This window comes from Oncorhynchus keta, chromosome 28 (genome assembly GCF_023373465.1).
Source record: "Oncorhynchus keta strain PuntledgeMale-10-30-2019 chromosome 28, Oket_V2, whole genome shotgun sequence".
In the NCBI taxonomy this organism is placed as follows: domain Eukaryota; kingdom Metazoa; phylum Chordata; class Actinopteri; order Salmoniformes; family Salmonidae; genus Oncorhynchus; species Oncorhynchus keta.
In genome coordinates, this window is record NC_068448.1 from 48,234,423 (window position 1) to 48,255,994 (window position 21,572).

The following is a 21,572-nucleotide window of genomic DNA, read 5'->3' on the forward strand; positions in this document are numbered from 1 at the left end:
TTCAAAGGTGGAAAGACTGAAAACTAGCTGCACTTTGTTTAGTTTTTACCTTTTTCAATTGACATTTCTTTGTATATATCCAAAAAAATGATGCCAGGTGATTCATGATTTCAACTGGCGGAGAACAGCTGCCTGCCTGTCTGTCTCGTCCCAACATGCTCATTACTATGGGACAGCTTGAGATCGAATTTGAATAATGAAACAATGTTGCAAATGTTGCAAAAGTTTTAGTCTAAAAGAAATGTGAGATCAATTCTAGATGCATTTTATAGTGGAGATCAAGTTTATAAATTCCCTGGCTGTGCTGATGAGACAGTGGATTGAACAGAGTAAATCGTCATTTTAACATCATATATTTAGTTGGTGGTAACTTGTGGAATAGACACTGGCTGGAATGAGGTTTTAACCAATCAACATTCAAAATTAGACCCACCTGTTGTATAAATAGCCATAGCACAGTGACATAATTGTGTAATAAATCCGTAATAAATCAATTTAATACACCATCACAAAAAAAAGAGTGCGTAGGCAGGTCTATGATGGAGGAATTTTCTATTTATTTCAAATCAACAGAATAGCACATTTTGAGTTTACTGTTTCAAAGGCTGAAATGAGGCCCAGCAATCTGGAGGCCAGTCAGATCAGATTTGTTTACATTAGATTAGGCCTACACGCTCTTACACCAACCAAAGGTTATGGAAATAATAACAGTAGGCTATAATGTAGAGCACAGTAAAGCAGTACAAGCAATAAGTCACCTCGGGGGTTTGTGGTATATGGCCAATATACCACGGCTAAGGGCTGTTCTTGACCAAACGAGGAGTGCCTGGACACAGCCCATAGTTGTGGTATACTGGCCATATACCACAAACCCCTGAGGTGACATATTGCTATTATAAACTAGTTACCCATGTAATTAGAGCAGTAAAAATACATGTCTTGTCATACTCGTGCCATACGGTCTGATATACCACGGCTGACAGCCTATCAGCATTTAGGGTCTCGAACACCTCAGTTTATAATAGAAGTTATACAGTGCAGCTGGTGATAGGCAGAGTGATGATGGCTCGAAGAAGCCTGTTCATGGTCGGAAAAATGTATTTGGGACAGGTGTCAAGCACCTTGATGAGTGATGGATAGGACCGACCCCCTTGTACCTTTCGTTTAAACTGCTGTACAAAAACAGTTCTGTGTCCTCCACAGAAATGCCATAATGGGTACTGGGTGGCTATATCATTAGACCAAATTAGTCTGATCGGGACAGGCAGACAGCTGCGGCCTTCATTGTCCCATATGAATCGTTCTAAAAACGACTGTTGAGATCAATAAATTGTCTGTCCAATATCTCATTCCATGATGCTTTTCCCCACTGTAGATGTAACAAGCGAGTCCCCAAACCTTGTTGGCAGTTTTCTGTTTCGGGAACTGGTAGCTGACAGTTGTGGATTTCATTTTTGGCCATCATTTGTAAGGTTAATGATTTTATTGAATTCACCTTTAGAATTGTCTCTGAATGTACTGAAATTGTCTTTAAAGCCCTCAATTAGATTGATGCAATCAGTGATTGATATAGATTGGGACTGGAGGCCCTTCGCAGCGAAATCACTGATATAAAATAACTTAGCAAATGCTCCAACATCCTCTTCTATATGAGGTCTCTTGAAAGAAATGTAACAGTGAGCTTTGTTTGGCCATTTACTTGTTTTTGCTAGCTAACGGTGAGTAGCCTACACAGTGTAGCCTAGCTTACACAGCGCTAGCTGCTTACTGCACATGGGTATCAGTGCGAAGTGACGCGTGCCAGAACCAGTCCATTATTTTGAAATTGACAAGCTGGTAGTTCCTTTTTTCTCTCTCATTTTATTTTTATTGTTTTTCCTGGTAAATAATCAAGTCTACTTCAATGTCATTAAATAGGCCTACATGAAATAGATTTTATGTACAGCACTAGATTTTATGTGGGCCTACCTTTAATTAATGAAAGAGTTCCTTGAGTTTCCTGAAAGGCATCTGCCAAATATAATGTATTTTTATCATGGTTGTCAATATACTGTATAGCGCTTTTCCCTTCCCGCCCCTCTCGGCTGTATTCTATGAATTATATCAGCTGGTGTATCTTTAGGCCAGTGCATGACTTGGACCGTTTAGGTGCAGGAACTCCTCAATACTTTTGTGCTAATATTCCATAGGAGGTTCCGGTGAGCTCCTGCCCAAGTCAAGCACTGTCTTCAGGCAAAAATGTAAATATTGTCCCATTTGGAACACTGCCAATTTATTGCTCAATCTGATTGCTTGGGCCTGGCTCACCAGTGGGTGGCCCACTCGTGCATACACAGCTGCTTCACAATCATCTGTGTCAGAAAGCAATTTCCATTCCCAGAGCCCCCGTCAAAAACACTGTCATCATCAGGACTGGCATATCATGGATATTAGAGCTTTGGGGCGACACACAGAGAAGGTTATTACACATAGCACATCCTAGAGAAACCCCCGAATAAGGCAGATCAGCACTAATCACCAAACGAGCAAAGTGGACATTCTCAAAGCACAGCTCAGAGGGTCTAAGGAACATAACAAATTGGGTGGTCAATTGAGACCTCCGTGGGAGTTATGGGTGCATACCAAATAGCACATGGGTCCTGGTCAAAAGAAGTGCACTATATAGGGAACTAGGGTTCCATTTGGGACGTAGCCGAGCTCTTTATACTATTTTACAGAGGAGTGGTTTAGATCAAGTTCTCTAATCACTACAATGATGGGGGAGATGTTTGTTTAATCGCCAGTATCCACAGGCTAAACAGGGCTGTGAGATGGTTGTTGTGTCTGTAGGAGCATTGTGTGTTCTTGCCTAGTGAAACAGCCAGTAGGAGTCATTAAGTGCCAAGTGTTGAGTGTTGACAGATACACGTGGCATATGTTTCCGAGCAGATGGCCAGCATTACTTCCAAGACCTCAATCTGCTTCTTCATTTGTGCATTTGACGCTGATTAAAGTCAAAGCATGTCTAGACCTCATAAACTCTATGTAGACAGACCAGGGATCACATGTATCAAGAGTCTTAGAGTAGGAGTGCTGATGTAGGATCAGTTTAGCCACTTAGAGCACAGTGAAAAAGGTTACATGGACAGGGAAGACTGGGGCCCATATCCACAAAGCATCTCAGAAAAGGTCCTAGGAACCCTGTTAGAAACCTGTTTTAAGACCAAAAGAAAACCTAGCTCAGAGTAGGTTTTAGGATGATGTTAAGACATTGCCCATACAAACTCTGAGCCAGGAGTAAAATCATCTGATAAAAGTTTATCTCAGCTGGTAATCACGACAGTTTGAGGTACCACAATGGAAAGATAGCGATGACGCTCATTGCCATTGTTGCAAATGATGGGGAATAACTTGGCCTCCCGAGTGGTGCAGAGGTCTAAGGCACTGCATCTCAGTGCTTGAGGCGTCACCACAGACACCCTGGTTCCATTCCAGTCTGGATCACAACGGGCCATGTTTGGGTGTCCCATAGGGCGGCGCACAATTGGCCCAGTGTTGTCTGGGTTTGGCCGGTGTAGGCAGTTATTGTAAATATGAATTTGTTCTTAACTGACTTGCCTAGTTTAAAAAAATATATAATAATGAAGAATTGTGATGAGGCATTGCCAACTGCGAACTCTACAGCATGCTTCAGACAACCACGGTGAATGAGACTGTACATCAAATGTCGCAATGGTAAAGCGTTTCATATCATTTTCGCCTGACACATCACTTAGCCTACTACTAATTCTTGCCTATTATGTTGTCATGGCATAACCATTTTTTAAGAAATTCTGATATTTTGGATAATGTGATGTGTGCATATTGCAATGTTCTATCATTAATCACAAACACAATTGCCAAATTTATAATTTTCACAAAAAAAAAATAAACAATGTGATATTGTGCATCAAACGGATGAACTTCAAATAACCAGTTGCGTTGGAAATAACATGACGTAGGTTAATGAAATAATCAAACAAAAAAAATGTGATTATTTTTTTGCCTAGTGGTTATAATTACGTAGGCATATCTTGTGAATTAGGCCTCATGTAAAATCCTTGTCAGAAGCGCAAGTAGGCCTAGATTATTTATGGGTTGATCATCGAAACGTTCTTTCAACTCCAAAGCACTTGCCTGTCTGTGGCGCAGGAACCACTGACTCACTGCCTTTTTCAGTCATCAAGAGTCCTGCTGGTAGCTCTTAACTCGTTAGGACAGCTCACAAGGTCTCCTAAATATCTGTCGAATAGGTGGGACTCTTATGACTAAAGAGGCTTCATTGCATAGTTTTTATCTTTACCCATAAGAGTAGGAATAAAAATGGCTCTATTCTCAGCACTTTGTGGATACGGACCCTGATCCCAGATCAGCAATCCTAATCTGAGACACTTTCAGAATATCGGCCCTGGTACAGACCTGAGAAACCACCCTTACAGAAAAAACACAGGAATTTCACGTGATAACATGTTTCACATTTGATCAAGTGATCTCATGTGAAGTTAATGTGATAACGTGACAACATGTAAAAGCAACATGTGATAACATGAAAGAACACATAAATGTGACAATATTACGCCTTTTACGGGTCTAGAAAAACATCCTATGGACAGATGAGACAAAGATCATCTTGGAAGAGAAGAGTATGAAGAAGGGAAGGAACTGCTTATGATCCTAAGCATACCACCTCATCTGTGAAGCATGGTGGCGGTGGTGTTATGGCGTGGGCATGTATGGCTGCCAATGGAACTGGTTCCCTTGTATTTATTGATGATGTGACTGCTGACAAAAGAAGCAGGACGAATTCGGAGGTGTTTGGTGCTATATTATCTGCTCAGATTCAGCCAAATGCTTCAGAACCCATTGGACGGCGCTCTACAATGCAAATGGACAATGACCCGAAGCCTACGGCGAAAGCAACCCAATACTTTTTTTAAGGCAAAGAAGTGTAATGTTCTGCAATGGCCAAGTCAATCACCTGACCTGAATCCAATTGAGCATGTTATTTCACTTGCTGAAGGCAAAACTGAAGGCAAAACGCCCCAAGAATAAGCAGGAACTGAAGACAGCTGCAGTAAAGGCCTGGCAGAGCATCACCAGGGAAGAAACCCAGCATCTGGTGATGTCTATGGGTTCCAGATTTCAGGCAGTCATTGATCGCAAAGGATTTGCAACCAAGTATTAAAACTCATAATTTCATTCATGATTACATTTATGTCCAATTACTATTGAGCCCCTAAAATTGGGGGGGGGCTATGTATAAAAATGGTTGTACTTCCTACACGGTTCATACAATAATTTGGACAAAACCGTTAAATGAAAGATGAAAGTCTACACTTAAAGCACATCTTGATTGTTTCCTTTCAAATCCATTGTGGTGGCGTACAGAGCCAAAATTATTCAAATTGTGTCACTGTCCAAATACTTATGGAACAACTGACCTCAGCTCAACATGTGAAAATATCTATTAAAGTGTGATTTTCACATGTGAAACTGTGAATTTCAAAATGACTGGAGATTTCAGTAACTTTGTTAAATTCCGAGTAGCTTTCCAACCCAACCCAGAACACAGCAGAAGGGAGAATGGAGAACACAAGAGAGAGTGGATGGAGAATTCATCAGACAAGCAAAGCAGTCTGATCCAATAAGAATCACCCAGACATGAGTGGCGTGTCAAAGATCCAATCCGATTCCTTCAGACATGATTGGCTTTTCATAGAGGGAACACCAGTGGTGTAAAGTACTTAAGTAAAAATACTTTAAAGTACTACTTTCATATTTTTTTTATTTTTTATTTTTTAACAAGAACATGCCGTCTGGTTTTCTTAAAATAAGGAATTTGATATTTTTATTTGGATACTTAAGTATATTTTAGCAATTACATTTACTTTTGATACTTAAGTATATTTAAAACCAAATACCTTTAGACTTTTACTCAAGTATTATTTTACTGGGTGACTTTCACTTTTACTTTTACTCAAGTATGACAATTGGGTACTTTTTCCACCTACTGGAGAACACCCCCAATCCACCAGACATTCCGTCCGGATATACCAGACACACACACACACACACACACACACACACACACACACACACACACACACACACACACACACACACACACACACACACACACACACACACACAGAATCTGGTGTGTGTGTGGGTGCTTGTATACTGTCCGTGTGTGTATGTGCATGTGTTTCAGACCACTCTCATTCAGGCTTGATTTTGTAAAAACGGCCTGAATGTTTAGTCTCACTTTTAAAAGTTCTTATTCTGGTAAGTCATACCCAAATAATGTTGTTTATTCGTCCTATACTCGTATTTGTTGCCAAAGCATAATTTGGAGAAAAAGAAAACACTTCAAAACCACACCTGAAACTTGATGTCATGTTGGGTCATTGGCTGAGCTGGCCAATCAGTGGTGTACTTGCATGAATATTGTTAATGACCGGTATACGCCCACGCCATTCTATTGTTGGGGTACGCCCACACCATTCAAAGTTGCTTTTTAACATGCGTGTTTAAAAAAATTGTAAGGACAACTATTTCACTCATATTGTCTTTAATTACAGGTAATATTTCATAAAAATCTGGAAACACTGAACAGTTGGTTTAATGCTTCCAATTGGGTTGAAATATAATGAGGCAAGAAAAACACAACATAGTGCATTTGTCAGCGGTCAGTAAAAGGCAAAGCCTGGGAGAATAGATGTCCTTTGTTGAAGGGGTAACTGAAGAGGTTGATCTCAGTAAATCAGGACGCAGATATGGAGAGGTCAGCAGAAACATGAGAAATTCAATAGACCAGAAGAGAGTGAACATGGAACCATTGATTTTCTCAGAATCCCCTAAAGGGATAGTTCAAACAAATTACAAAATGACACCTTAGTTTCCTTACGCCGTAAGCAGTCTATGGACAAGGTATGACAGCAATTCATGTTTTGGTTTAGTTTCCCTGGCACTGTTTCCACATGTTAATGTTTTAGCATTTGTGCCACAAATCCCATTCAAGTCATGGGACCGATATTAGCATTTTTCGCTCATCATGTCCAAATCATCCAAAAGTATCTCAAATTAACCGTGAAGCTCAACAAAGTCACTTTTAGATAAGTTGAACTTGATGTGCGAAAAATGCTAATATCTGTTTGATAACTTTAATTTGTGTCACAAATGCTAAAACACTAGCATATGGAAACAGTGCCAGGTAAACTAAACCAAAGCATGGATTGCTGTCATACCTTGTCCATAGACTCTACAGGGTAAGGAAACCAATGTGTAATTTTGTAATTTGGGTAAAGTATCTCTGCAGCAGGTGGTTCAAAAAAAGTGGAAAACCGGTGCATCTGTCTACAGCAGTTTATTCGGAACATCTTTTTAAACTAATACATTTTTTAAAACACCGTGAAGCTGAAATGGGACAAAAGCAGACAAACAGGTGCTTGCAAGTCCTTGTGCTTCGGCACTAAAAACACACCATTAACTCAAGGGTACATTCGCTTTTATCCGAAAGCCGTGGCCCTAGTTAAAGTTAACAAAACGTGACCCTATGTTAGTGTAGTGTTACTCTTAGGGTGAGGCTATGGGCTGACCCTTAAAATCTTACGATTTCAGACACAGTAACTGAAGAGTACTTGAAGGACTGCTTTAAATCCAACTTGAAAACAGCTGTTTAGCATCTCTGGAGAGGCTATTTCTAGCAGGGAGGGAAGTGTGGATCAGCCCAAGTGCCCGACCGATGTAATCAGCCTCCTCCCCAGACAGGAAGACAGACAGACAGACAAACAGGCGGACGGGGGGATGGGTGGAAGGACAGTAAGCAGACATATAGACAAAAGGACAGACAGATGGACAGAGATACAGCTGGACAGATGGAAGGACAGACAGATGGACAGAGATACAGCTGGACAGATGGAAGGACAGACAAACAGACGGGCGGACAGCTGGCGAGTGCCGGTTGTATTTAACGGAATTAAATGTTTAGAGAAGGAACGACCTGGGAATCGTATTTAAGATGTCCCGCTGTACCTACCGTAACCTTTACGCCCATGAGTTGTATTTTCACAGGTGCATTCCTGTGTGAAGAAGCACAGTGTGATCCTCATGCCAGCACTGCACTTATCAACTCCCTATCATTAAGCTAGCATGCTACAATGTCTAATGTTAACACTGGACATTGTGACAAATGGAAAGTGATAAGTGACTATGTGTAAGAGATTTGACCTGGCAGCCTGTAAATGAATAAAAAATATAGAATGTGTGTGTGTGTGTGTGCATGTGTGTATTTGTATTGTATTTGACCTCGCCACAAGGAGAATATTATGTGTAAACCAACACCCAAGCTCACGCAATCCCCTGGTGATAGAGCCCTGCTCTGGTCATGCCTCCCCTCGGCCCTTGCTATCATTCTATATCCGTTTAATACAAACGTGTGGGATTCTGACTAACCCCTATAATCCACAATAACATTCTCCCAATGGCATTTGGGAACATAAGGTGATAACTGCACTGAGAAAAACAATGTGTTCATCACAGCAAATGTCTGTCTAGCTTTCTCAAAATTCCCAGGTTTTCCAGGAAACCGGGGGATTTCGTGGAAATTATCAGAATTTTGCAACCCTAATCACAGAATGGGGCTTTCCCATTCCAATGCAGGACTTTCCTCTCCATTATTCCTTACAAAGTGTTGAGGCCAAAACTTATTGGTCAGTTCAATTAATAATGACTTTCAGCCATTCCAGCATCATTAGTTACCATATCAGTTATACCTGGATTAAAGTCATGGATTCATTTTGGCGCCATTCTTCAATCCAGCTGCCATTTGTACCTACATAAACAACATGGTCCTCCTGTATGTAACTGGTGAAATTGTATGAGATACCACACACAGCCATGTGGTATCCCAGAGAGACAGGCCTGCCTTGGATGCTAAACCCAGCAGCTGTCTTTTAATCCTGGGATAGAGAGAGAGAGAGAGAGAGAGAGAGAGAGAGAGAGAGAGAGAGAGAGAGAGAGAGAGAGAGAGAGAGAGAGAGAGAGAGAGAGAGAGAGAGAGAGAGAGAGAGAGAGAGAGAGCGAGCGAAAGAGAGTATGGATGGATGTTTGGGAGGGAAACCTGACACTCTCGTCACCTGGCTCTGGACCACAGGATCGGGGATGTGGGTGGGGGAGGGGGACTGCTGCTGAAGAGGCCATTTTGTGTTTCCCTCCCAAGCCATTCTGCATACAATCTGAGTCCTGCCCTACACACAGCCTCCTGATGACTTTTCAACCCTGGCGCTGCCCTGATGCAGATCCCTCTCACTCTCCGCACATGACTCACACACACACACACACACACACACACACACACACACACACACACACACACACACACACACACACACACACACACACACACACACACACACACACACACACACACACACACACACACACACACACACACACACACACACACACACACACACACACACACACACACACACACACGCATACAGTCGGAGACACAAATAGACACGCCCGAAAACTGGTGCATGTGCCAAAAGGAGTAGGTATCGTCCTCTACAGCTGACGCGCACACACACACACCGGTTCGATGACCTGACAGGGCTGTGTGTAGCAGCCTACTCTCTGGAGGGGATTTGCAAAGACTGGCAGTATTCCATTGTGTCTGTGCTCATGTGGCCTGTCAATCACCCTGTCACTGTGGAGATGATGTCCCAGAGTGGGTGCCTGCACTGCACCAGCGAGAGGAGAGACGAGAGGCACAGCTGCAACTATCATATATGCCTCACATGCAATAAGCATCTTCAGGCATCATCATCATCCCATCATTGCATTCACCACATTAAAAAACACATTGGCCAGTATTCATAAAAGCATTTTCATGAAGCGCTGACCTAGGATCAGGTCCCCCTGTCTATGTATCCTTATTCATCCTAGATCAGCACTCCTACACTGAGACACTTGATGAATATTGTGCGTTTTACTAGAGAAATAGTGGCTGCTTATAACCATGTGTCTGTCCTCCGTGACTGTGTGGTGTTGTGGTGCACGGTGAGGCTGAGGTACCACTGGAGAAATAAGTGGCTCAAGGTGAGCATCACCTCGACACGACAGAGAGCGCACAGTGATCACCAAACCCCTGTACGCACAGACTGCATCTATCTAGCGATGACATCAGGTCAGCACGGGCAAGATGGAGAGCATTGCATCAACACACTGAGCATGCAAAACATTAAGAACACCTGCTCTTTCCATGATATAGGCTGACCAGGTGAATCCAGGTGAAAACTGGGATCCCTTATTGATGTCACTTGTTAAATCCACTTCAATCAGTGTGGATGAAGGGGAGGAGACAGGTTAAAGAAGGATGTTTAAGCCATGAAACAATTGAGATATGGATTGTGTGTGTGTGCCATTCAGAGAGTGAATGGGCAAGACAAAAAAACAAAGTGCCTTTGATCGGGGCATGGTAGTAGGTACCAGTGCACCGGTTTGCGTCAAGAACTACAACACTGCTGGGCTTTTCACACTCAACAGTTTCCTGTGGGTATCAAGAATGGTCCACCACCCAAAGAACATACAGCAAATTTGACACAACTGTGGGAAGCATTGGAGTCAACATTGGCCATCATCCCTGTGGAACGCTTTCGACATGTTGTAGAATCCATGCCCCGGCGAATTGTTCGTAATGTTTAGTATACTGAGTGTATATTGCAAGGGCAACTGTCACCTAAAGTAAGATATATCCGAAGACATTCACTGTGTGAGCGTAGAATAGAGTGACCCTTGACATTGACGTCTTTGTTTGGCTGGTGTCCCACCGATGTGCCCTACAGTGTAGATCACAGGTTAGGGGCAATACAAAACGTCCTACTAATCTACTAATATGTCATGCATATGGATGATGGTATACAGTACATGTGCCGTTCCGTTGCAGGCATAATAAGTCTCTCTCTTCTGAGTTGAGGCAGATCAGGCCTGGGTTCAAGTATTATGTGAAATCATTTCAAATACTGTGTTTGATTGAGCTTGCCTGGCGAAATGTAACCAGTAGAATAGTCCAAACAGTCTTAACCCCATCCATCTGGCACTCCAGGCAGGTTAAAGCAAATGCTGAAAGTATTTGAACGATTTCAAATAGTATTTGAACCCAGGTCTGGGGCATTCTGTTGCTTTCACGGGACAAATTCCTCAAAGAGAAGAGTTAAAAAAAAAAGCACTTAAAGTATATATGCAGTGGGGCAAAAAAGTATTTAGTCAGCCTGTCACGCCCTGGTCGAAGTATTTTGTGCTTATCTGCATGTATTGGGTCAGGCCAGGGTGTGGCATGGGTTTTTTGTATGTGGTGTGTATATATTGGGATTGTAGCTAGTGGGGTGATCTAGCAAAGTCTATGGCTGTCTGGAGTGGTTCTCAATCAGAGGCAGGTGTTTATCGTTGTCTCTGATTGGGAACCATATTTAGGCAGCCATATTCTTTGAGTTTGTCGTGGGTGATTGTCCTTAGTGTCTTTGTTCCTGTCGCTGTATTAGTTGACAAGTATAGGCTGTTTCGGTTTTCGTTACGTTTATTGTTTTGTAGTGTTTGTGTTATTTCGTGTTTACGTTTGTTTGATTAAACATGGATCGCAATCTACACGCTGCGTTTTGGTCCGACTCTCCTTCACCACACCTAGAAAACCGTTACACAGCCACCAATTGTGCAAGTTCTCCCACTTAAAAAGATGAGAGACGCCTGTAATTGTCATCATAGGTACACTTCAACTATGACAGGCAAAATGAGAAGAAAAAATCCAGAAAATCACATTGTAGGATTTTTAATTAATTAATTAACTTGCAAATTATGATGGAAAATAAGTATTTGGTCACCTTCAAACAAGCAAGATTTCTGGCTCTCACAGACCTGTAACTTCTTCTTTAAGAGGCTCCTCTGTCCTCCACTCGTTACCTGTATTAATGGCACGTGATTGAACTTGTTATCAGTATGAAAGACACCTGTCCACAACCTCAAATAGTCACACTCCAAACTCCACTATGGCCAAGACCAAAGAGCTGTCAAAGGACACCAGAAACAAAATTGTAGACCTGCACCAGGCTGGGAAGACTGAATCTGCAATAGGTAAGCAGCTTGGTTTGAAGAAATCAACTGTGGGAGCAATTATTAGGAAATGGAAGACATACAAGACCACTGATAATCTCCCTTGATCTGGGGCTCCACGCAAGATCTCACGCCGTGGGGTCAAAATGATCACAAGAACGGTGAGCAAAAATCCCAGAACCACACTGGGACACCTAGTGAATGACCTGCAGAGAGCTGGGACCAAAGTAACAAAGCCTACCATCAGTAACACACTACGCCGCCAATGAATAAAATCCTGCAGTGCCAGACGTGTCCCCCTGCTTAAGCTAGTACATGTCCAGTCCCGTCTGAAGTTTGATAGAGAGCATTTAGATCATCCAGAAGAAGATTGAGAGAATGTCATATGGTCAGATGAAACCAAAATAGAACCTTTTGGGTAAAAACTCAACTCGTTGTGTTTGGAGGACAAAGAATGCTGAGTTGCATCCAAAGAACACCATACCTACGGATGAAGCATTGGGGTGGAAACATCATGCTTTGGGGCTGTTTTTCTGCAAAGGGACAAGGACGACTGATCCGTGTAAAGGAAAGAATGAATGGGGCCATGTATCGTGAGATTTTGAGTGAAAACCTCCTTCCATCAGCAAGGGGATTGAAGATGAAACGTGGCTGGGTCTTTCAGCATGACAATGATCCCAAACACACCACCCGGGCAACGAAGGAGTGGCTTTGTAAGAAGCATTTCAAGGTCCTGGAGTGGCCTAGCCAGTCTCCAGATCTCAACCCCATAGAAAATCTTTGGAGGGAGTTGAAAGTCTGTGTTGCCCAGCAACAGCCCCAAAACATCACTGCGCTAGAGGAGATCTGCATGGAGGACTGGGCCAGCAACAGTGTGTGAAAACCTTGTGAAGACTTACAGAAAACGTTTGACCTCGGTCATTGCCAACAAAGGGTATATAACAAAGTATTGAGATAAACTTTTGTTATTGACCAAATACCTATTTTCCACAATAATTTGAAAATAAATTCATTAAAAATCGTACAATTTGATTTTCTGGATTTACTTTTCTAATTTTATCCGTCATAGTTGAAGTGTACCTATGATGAAAATTACAGGCCTCTCTCATCTTTTTAAGTGGGAGAACTTGCACAATTGGTGGCTGACAAAATACTTTTTTTGCCCCACTGTAGTTGAAGTGGGAAGTTTACATACACTTAGGTTGGAGTCATTAAAACTCATTTTTCAACCACTCCACACATTTCTTGTTATTAACAAACTATAGTTTTGGCAAGTCGGTTAGGACATCTACTTTGTGCATGACACAAGTAATTCTTCCAACAATAGTCTACAGACAGAATATAATTCACTGCATCACAATTCCAGTGGGTCAGAAGTTTACATACACTAAGTTGACTGTGCCTTTAAACAGCTTGGAGAATTCCAGAAAATTATGTCATGGCTTTAGAAGATTCTGACAGGCTAATCAACATCATTTTAGTCAATTGGAGGTGTACCCGTGTATGTATTTCAAGGCCTACCTTCAAACGCAGTGCCTCTTTGTTTGACATCATGGGAAAATCAAAAGAAATCAGCCAAGACTTCAGAAAAAAATTGTAGACCTGAAAAGTCTAGTTGATCCTTGGGAGCAATTTCCAAACACCTGAAGGTACCACGTTGATCTGAACAAACAATAGTAAGCAAGCATAAACACCATGAAGCGTGCAAATCCATCCCAGAACCACAGCAAAGGACCTTGTGAAGATGCTAGAGGAAACAAGTACAAAAGTATCTATATCCACAGTATAACGAGTCATATCTCGACCTGAAAGGCCGCTCAGCAAGGAAGAAGCCACTGCTCCAAAACCGCCATAAAAAAGACAGAATACGGTTTGCAACTGCAAAGACAAGACAAAGATTGTACTTTTTGGAGAAATGTCCTCTGCTCTGATGAAATAAAAATAGAACTGTTTGGTCATTATGTTTAGAGGAAAAATGGGGAGGCTTGCAAGCCGAAGAACACCATCCCAGCGCGGGGTGGCAGCATCAGGTTGTGGAGGTGCTTTGCTGCAGGAGGGACTGGTGCACTTCACAAAATAGATGGCATCATGAGGCTGGAAAATTATGTGGAGATTTTGAAGGAACATCTCAATACATCATTAAGGAACTTAAAGCTTGGTCGCAAATGGGTCTTCCAAAGTTGTGGCATAAGGACAACAAAGTCCAGCTATTGGAGTGGCCATCACAATGCCCTGACCTCAATCCTATAGAAATCTTGTGGGCAGAACTGAAAAGGCGTGTGCGAGCAAGGAGGCCTACAAACCTGACTCTGTTACACCAGCTCTGTCAGGAGGAATGGGCCAAAATTCACCCAACTTATTGTGGGAAGCTTGTGGAAGGCTACCCAAAACGTTTGACCCAAGTCAAACCATTTAAAGGCAATGCTACCAAATACTAATTGAGTGTATGTAAACTTCTGACCCACTGGGAATGTGATGAAAAAAATAAAATCTGAAATAAATAATTCTCTCTACTATTATTATGACATTTCACATTCTTAAATTAAAATAAAATGGTGATTATAACTGACCTAAGAAAGGGAGTTTTTACTAGGATTCAGGAATTGTGACAAACTGAGTTTTAATGTATTTGGCTAAGGTGTATGTAAACTTCCGCCTACAACTGTAAATAAGGTATTTCTGTTTTCTATTTTGAATACATTTGTTAAAATTTCTAAAAACCTGTTTTCCCTTGCACATTATGGGGTATTGTGTGTAGATTGCTGAAGGAAAATAAATATTTAATCAATTTTAGAATAAGGCTGTAACGTAACAAAAAGTGGTCTGAATACTTTCCGAAGGTAGTGAGCTTGATGTGGTCTACAAACTAAAAACAATTGGTTTTATATAGTACCAAATAAGGGTTATTTTGGCTTGTAACCGGAACCCTTTTAGTGCTAAATGGAACAGTTTTTTAAAGGTTCAATAAAGAACAATGCCCATAAGGTTATAGTTGGAACCTGTCTGGTGCTACAATATAAAGAACCCTTTCCTAAGGTTCTATAAAAACCATTAAAAAAAGGTTATCTACAGCACCAAAAAAAGGGTTCCGCTATGGTTACAACCCTTTTTGGGGTTCCATAGGATCCTCTTTACCCCTTTTTCTCCCCAATTGGTAGTTACAGTCTTGTCCCATCGCTGCAACTCCTGTACATACTCAGGAGAGGCAAAGGTTGAGAGCATGCATCCTCCGAAACACGACTTCGCCAAGCCGCACTGCTTCTTGACTCACTGCTCGCTTAACCTGGATGCCAGCCGCACCAATGTGTTGGAGTAAACACCGTACTGCTGGCGACCGAAGTCGCACATACACCACAAGGAGTCACTAAAGCGAGGTGGGAATAGGAAATCCCAGCCGGCGAAACCCTCCCCTAACCCGGACAACACTGGACCAATTGTGTGCCGCCTCATGGGTCTCCCGGGCGCGACACAGCCTGGGATGGAACCCGGATCTGTAGTGACACCTCTAGCACTGCGATGCTGTGCCTTAGACCTCTGTGCCACTCGGAAGGCTACATAGGACCCTTTTAATGGTTATTTATAGAACCTTTATGGAGAATGGTTGAGCAGTGAAATTGTTTTGTGATGTATATATGATCCTCAGATGTTGCAGAGCTAGCACACCTGATTCAACTTGTCAATAAAAAAAAACAAATTACAACCAATGGAATTGTAAAAAACATAATATGGCAATTAAACCAGATTAAAAACTGTATGGTTCTACAGTATGGTTCTACAAAGAACCTTTGGGGTTGAGAAAGGTTCTTTGGGTCAGTATGATTCTACATAGAGCCATCATCGCCCTTCCCACCCTCATGTTTTGGTGTGTAGCCAGCCTTGATACCAACCCAGAGACCAGGCACCCTGCCAGGTTAAGTGCCATAAGGCATCAGTGTGGCCCTTATCACTGTCAGGGGCCCCTGCCAGTGGCCCTATCATTGACTCCAGGTGACAAATGAGCATTATGACAGATGATGCTACTTGCGGTGACACACAGCAACTAAGCCACACTCTCATGGGAATCCTATAAAATCATAAGCAATTAATGGTCCTTGACATGATTTTATGGACTTAATGACTTTGAATCCATGACTGAATGCATGAATATCCTAGCTGCTTGTAATGCCTTTATAACATAACATAGCGGTATGTAAAGGAAAATATAATATTACAATCCCAAAATAGAGGGTTAGATAGGTAGAAATGCTATTGAGGAGGTTTGGAGCTTGGCCAAATGAATATGCACATGTGGGAAATATGGGTGCAGGGACTGTGACTACTAAAAAAATATTGGAAATGTATAAATGTAGCTCTCGCCTTATTGTATCATCAAATACGTCTAAACAAGATCATTAGAAGCCAGTCATTTACCAAATATATAGACTGCTATATCAGCATTATTTCCCCAAATATTAATTATCCAAGCCAAGGTCAGTGTGGAGACAAGCTCGAAACTTGAAAGCAACAAACCAAGAAGCAATCAAGAGTAGTGCTTACTGTGTAATTTGGGGCTGGCTTTGCGGTCACTGGGAGGAAGCTGGTCCGCGAACTGCACCCGATGTCCCGACATGTTCGATAGGCTATCTCTCAAGTCAAGGGGCACGTTGCACCACCACCGTCGCAGCTTGTTTCAAAGTATCCAACAACTTCCACCGATATGATTATGTCGCATGGGTGACCGTATCTTGCAACTCTTGCTCCTTGGATGTGCATACAGCTCAAATATAAAATATTGTTCAGATTGTCATTCAGTTTCGCCTTTCGTCTCTCTATGCCATTTGCTGGCAACAGATGCCAATACTGCAGCAGAAGCGGTCGAGGCAGCTTGTGATCCGGATCTGCTTTTACTACCGCGCTCACCTGACTTACTAACTGACAGCTGGTTGTGTGTGGAGCACTGGTTCATTATAGCAAATAGAGCGGGAGAGGGAGAGGCAAAGGCTAGTATATAGGCAGAGCAGAAAGGCACTGGCTGGTATATACGCAGAGAGGAAAAGGCACAGGCTGGTATATAGGCAGTGAGAAAAAGGCACAGGCTGGTATATAGGCAGTGAGGAAAAGGCACAGGCTGGTATATAGGCAGTGAGGAAAAGGCACCGGCTGGTATATAGGCAGTGAGGAAAAGGGACAGGCTGGTATATACGCAGAGAGGAAAAGGCACCGGCTGGTATATAGGCAGTGAGGAAAAGGCACAGGCTGGTATATACGCAGAGAGGAAAAGGGACAGGCTGGTATATACGCAGAGAGGAAAAGGCACCGGCTGGTATATAGGCAGTGAGGAAGAGGCACTGGCTGGTATATAGGCAGTGAGGAAAAATGTACAGGCTGGTATATACGCAGAGAGGAAAAGGCACCGGCTGGTATATAGGCAGTGAGGAAAAGGCACCTGCTGGTATTTAGGCAGCGAGGAAAAGGCACAGGCTGGTATATAGGCAGTGAGGAAAAGGCACAGGCTGGTATATACGCAGTGAGGAAAACGCACAGGCTGGTATATAGGCAGTGAGGAAAAGGCACAGGCTGGTATATAGGCAGTGAGGAAAAGGCACCGGCTCGTATATAGGCAGTGAGGAAAAGGCACCTGCTGGTATTTAGGCAGTGAGGAAAAGGCACAGGCTGGTATATAGGCAGTGAGGAAAAGGCACAGGCTGGTATATACGCAGAGAAGAAAACATACCTGCTGGTATATAGGGAGACAAGAAAAGGCACCGGCTGGTACATAGGCAGTGAGGAAAATGCACCGGCTGGAAGATAGAAAGCGAGGAAAAGATACCTGCTGGTATATAGGAAGAGAGGAAAATGCACCGGCTCAAAGATAGGAAGAGAGGAAAAGATACCTGCTGGTATATATAGAGAGAGGAAAAGCTCGTGTTTTTTTGTGCATTAAAAAAACATTGGTATCCACATGACTGCAGAATTACATCATAACAGTTTACAGCCGCTGTTCTTATTATTTTGTAGTCAGGGGAAATAAAACATGTGGCCATAAAATAGCCAAAGATACACAAAGTCAAACCAGACTGTACATGTTAAAAAAAACGTGTATATATATAAATATATAAATATATATAAACGTGTATATAAATATATATATGTATATATATGTATATATATATATATATATATAAAGTATTACAATAGCAAAAGAAGCCTACAAACGATGTGGGAAAAAGTAGACACAAGGTAAATTAACCAAGGCGTGCCTAAAGGGGACGACTGTGACCGTTATGTGTCGGGGTGTCCTAACTTTGGGGTTAAGGCTACCTAAAGCGAACATTCCTTTGGACATAACAGTTAGGCCTACTGTTTATGTATTGATGCTACGTGAAGGCAAAAGTATCTAAAGATAATTTGATTCTATACTGTGCAACGTTTCAATCAACCCTGTGAAACAAGTCAATTGAGGGGTCTATATCGCCATCTAATGGTTATGCACGGGAATAAAGCAAACTATAAAACCAGCCGCTTTTATTGTCACTTCTGGAGATAGAAAAAGCCGAGGTCACCCCGATTCCATGTCTAGTGTGTGTGTGAACTTGCACGGGGATTAAAATAACGTCAGTAAAACAGAGTAAAATGTGTAAATAGAACACCAGATGTGTTTTTTTTTCAATTTTTCAGTTTGCGCTCCAACACCTTACAAAGGCCTAAAGCTGAACCACACAGTAACTTTAACACTTATAACTTAAAACCCAATAAACCATCCCCAGAAGAGGAGACCTAAGTGCACACTGTAAAAAGTGGGAGGGCACTGTTGTTCATCTGAAAGTGCCTTTTCTAATCGTTATGATCCAAAATTAGGCTTTGGTTCGTTCAACCTGTTCTATTAAATTTGTCTGAAATCAAATAACGAATTCGACAGATCAATGAGATGTGTTTTTAAAAATTGAATGAAAGCTTCTAAATTGCTTTCAACACCTCATGTGAATTTGCCTTGCATGGCAGTGGGTGTAATTTAGTGGTCGCAGAAGAGTTGGAGTCGTGGCGTATTTGGGTGCGTGTGCTTTCAGTTGTTTTTTTGGGGGCCACCTGTGAGAGTTAATGTCATTCTAGGTAATGTGTTGATTTTTTTTACATATCATTATTGACATTATTGGTCGTGTTTCTTATTTTGTATTATGTTGTTTATTCATTGAAACACTCACACTCTGAACTTGCTTCCCGCACCTCTCAGCGCACACCGTTACAATTATGTTCACTGCCAGCACTGAATCTTAAATGATATTTTGCGTAAGAACTATGATATTAAAGGGGCTGGCAAGGTTTCCATTGACGAGATGGTCACCACTTGGTTACAATATTGTAAACAGTACATGTGAAACTCTTCTGAAAATAAAGTGTTTGGAGTCCAGCTTGGTTAAGAGGACATTTATTTAATTGTTTGTATCCAATTGAAGAAATTTGGATAGCTAATCCCAATGTGAAAATTAAACTTGGGTTGTATATAAACTCTGAAAAAAAAGTGTCCTCTAACTGTCAACTGTGTTTATTTTCAGCAAACTTAACATGTGTAAATATTTGTATGAAGATTCAACAACTGAGACATACAGTAAACTGAACAAGTTCCACAGACATGTGACTAAGAGAAATGGAATAATGTGTCCCTGAACAAAGGGGGGTCAAAATCAAAAGGAATAGTCAGTATCTGGTGTGGCCACCAGCTGCATTAAGTACTGCTGTGCATCTCCTCCTCATGGACTGCAACAGATTTGCCAGTTGTTGCTGTGAGATGTTACCCCCTCTTCCACCAAAAAAACCTTAATGTTCCCAGACATTTCTGGGGGGAATGGCCCTAGCCCAGACATACCGCCCCAGACCATGACGGACCCTCCACCTCCAAATCGATCCCGCTCCAGAGTACAGGCCTGTGTAACGCTCATTCCTTCAACGATAAATGCAAATCCGACCAACACCCTGGTGAGACAAAACCGCGACACGTCAGTGAAGAGCGCCTATTGCCAGACCTGTCTGGTCCAGCGACGGTGGGTTTGTGCCCATAGGTGACGTTGTTGACAGAGATGTCTGGTGAGGACCTGCCTTATAACAGGCCTACAAGCCCTCAGTCCAGCGTCTCTCAGCCTATTGCGGAGAGTCTGAGCACTGATGGAGGGATTGTGCATTCCTGGTGTAACTCGGGCAGTTGTTGTTGCCATCCTGTACCTGCCCCGCAGGTGTGATGTTCGGATGTACCGCTCCTGTGCAGGTGTTGTTACACGTAGTCTGCCACTGCGAGGATGATCAGCTGTCTGTCCTGTCTCCCTGTAGCGCTGTCTTAGGCGTCTCACAGTACGGACATTGTCATTTATTGCCCTGACCACATCTGCAGTCCTCATGCCTCCTTGCAGCATGCCTAAGGCATGTTCATGCAGATGAGCAGGGACCCTGGGCATCTTTCTTTTGGTGTTTTTCAGAGTCAGTGGAAAGGCCTCTTTAGTGTCCTAAGTTTTCATAACTGTGACCTTAATTGGCTACCGTTTGTAAGCTGTTAGTGCCTTAACGACCGTTCAACAGATGCATGTTCATTAATTGTTTATGGTTCATTGAACAAGCATGGGAAACAACCCTTTACAATGATCTGTGAAGTTATTTGGATATTTACCAAATATCTTTAAAAGACAGGGTCCTGAAAAAGGGACATTTATTTTTTGCTGAGTTTAGTTTGAATTAATGGTATTTATTAGGTTTAACTAAAGGGGAAAAGTAAGTTGAGTGTTGAATGAAATAGGTTACAACTTGAAATATTGTTGTTAATAATCAAATAAAACTCTTGGCATTGAATCATAAACTGAACAAAAATATAAACGCAACATGCAACAATTCCAAAGATTTTACTGAGTTACAGTTCATAGAAGGAAATCAGTCAATTTAAATGAATTCATTAGGCCCTAATCTATGGATCTCACATGACTGGGCAGGTGGGCATCCATGGGTGGGCCTGGGACGGCATAGGCCCACCCACTTGGGAGCCAGGTCCACCCACTGGGGAGCCAGGCCCAGCCAATCAGAAAGAGTTTTTCCACACGAAAGGGCAGACAGAAATACTCAGCAGCAATGCGTTTGCATTGCAGCATTGCGTTGCAGAATCAGTTGCAGTGTGTTCTGTGTGGTGCATACGTTGGATTTATCGAACGTATGCATCAAACCGTATGCGTAGACGGCCTGACAGAAACGGTAGCAGAAGGTGAATGTTGAACTTTTGTTACACACCTATCCAGGTGATGTTGAGTAACATTTTGCGGAATGACGCTGCCGGTGTGATCAAGGCGTTATTGTCCCCAGCACAAAGTGCACCTGTGTAATGATCATGCTGTTTAATCAGCTTCTTGATATGCCATATCTGTCAGGTGGATATATTATTTTGGCAAAGGATGTAAACACATTTTTGCACAAAACTGGAGAGAAATAAG

General features: G+C 42.2%; 1 protein-coding gene across 1 annotated transcript in view; it reads right to left on the reverse strand.

Moving 5' to 3' along the window:
* LOC118361142 (sickle tail protein homolog) overlaps positions 1-16,934 on the reverse strand; it is a 241,670-nt gene extending 224,736 nt beyond the window's left edge. Inside the window, exon 1 of the mRNA XM_052483205.1 lies at positions 16,666-16,934. Coding sequence (XP_052339165.1) covers positions 16,666-16,738 — 73 coding nt within the window. The 5' untranslated portion in view covers positions 16,739-16,934. The remainder of the gene's footprint in view (positions 1-16,665) is intronic.
* Between the last annotated feature and the right edge of the window lie 4,638 nt (positions 16,935-21,572).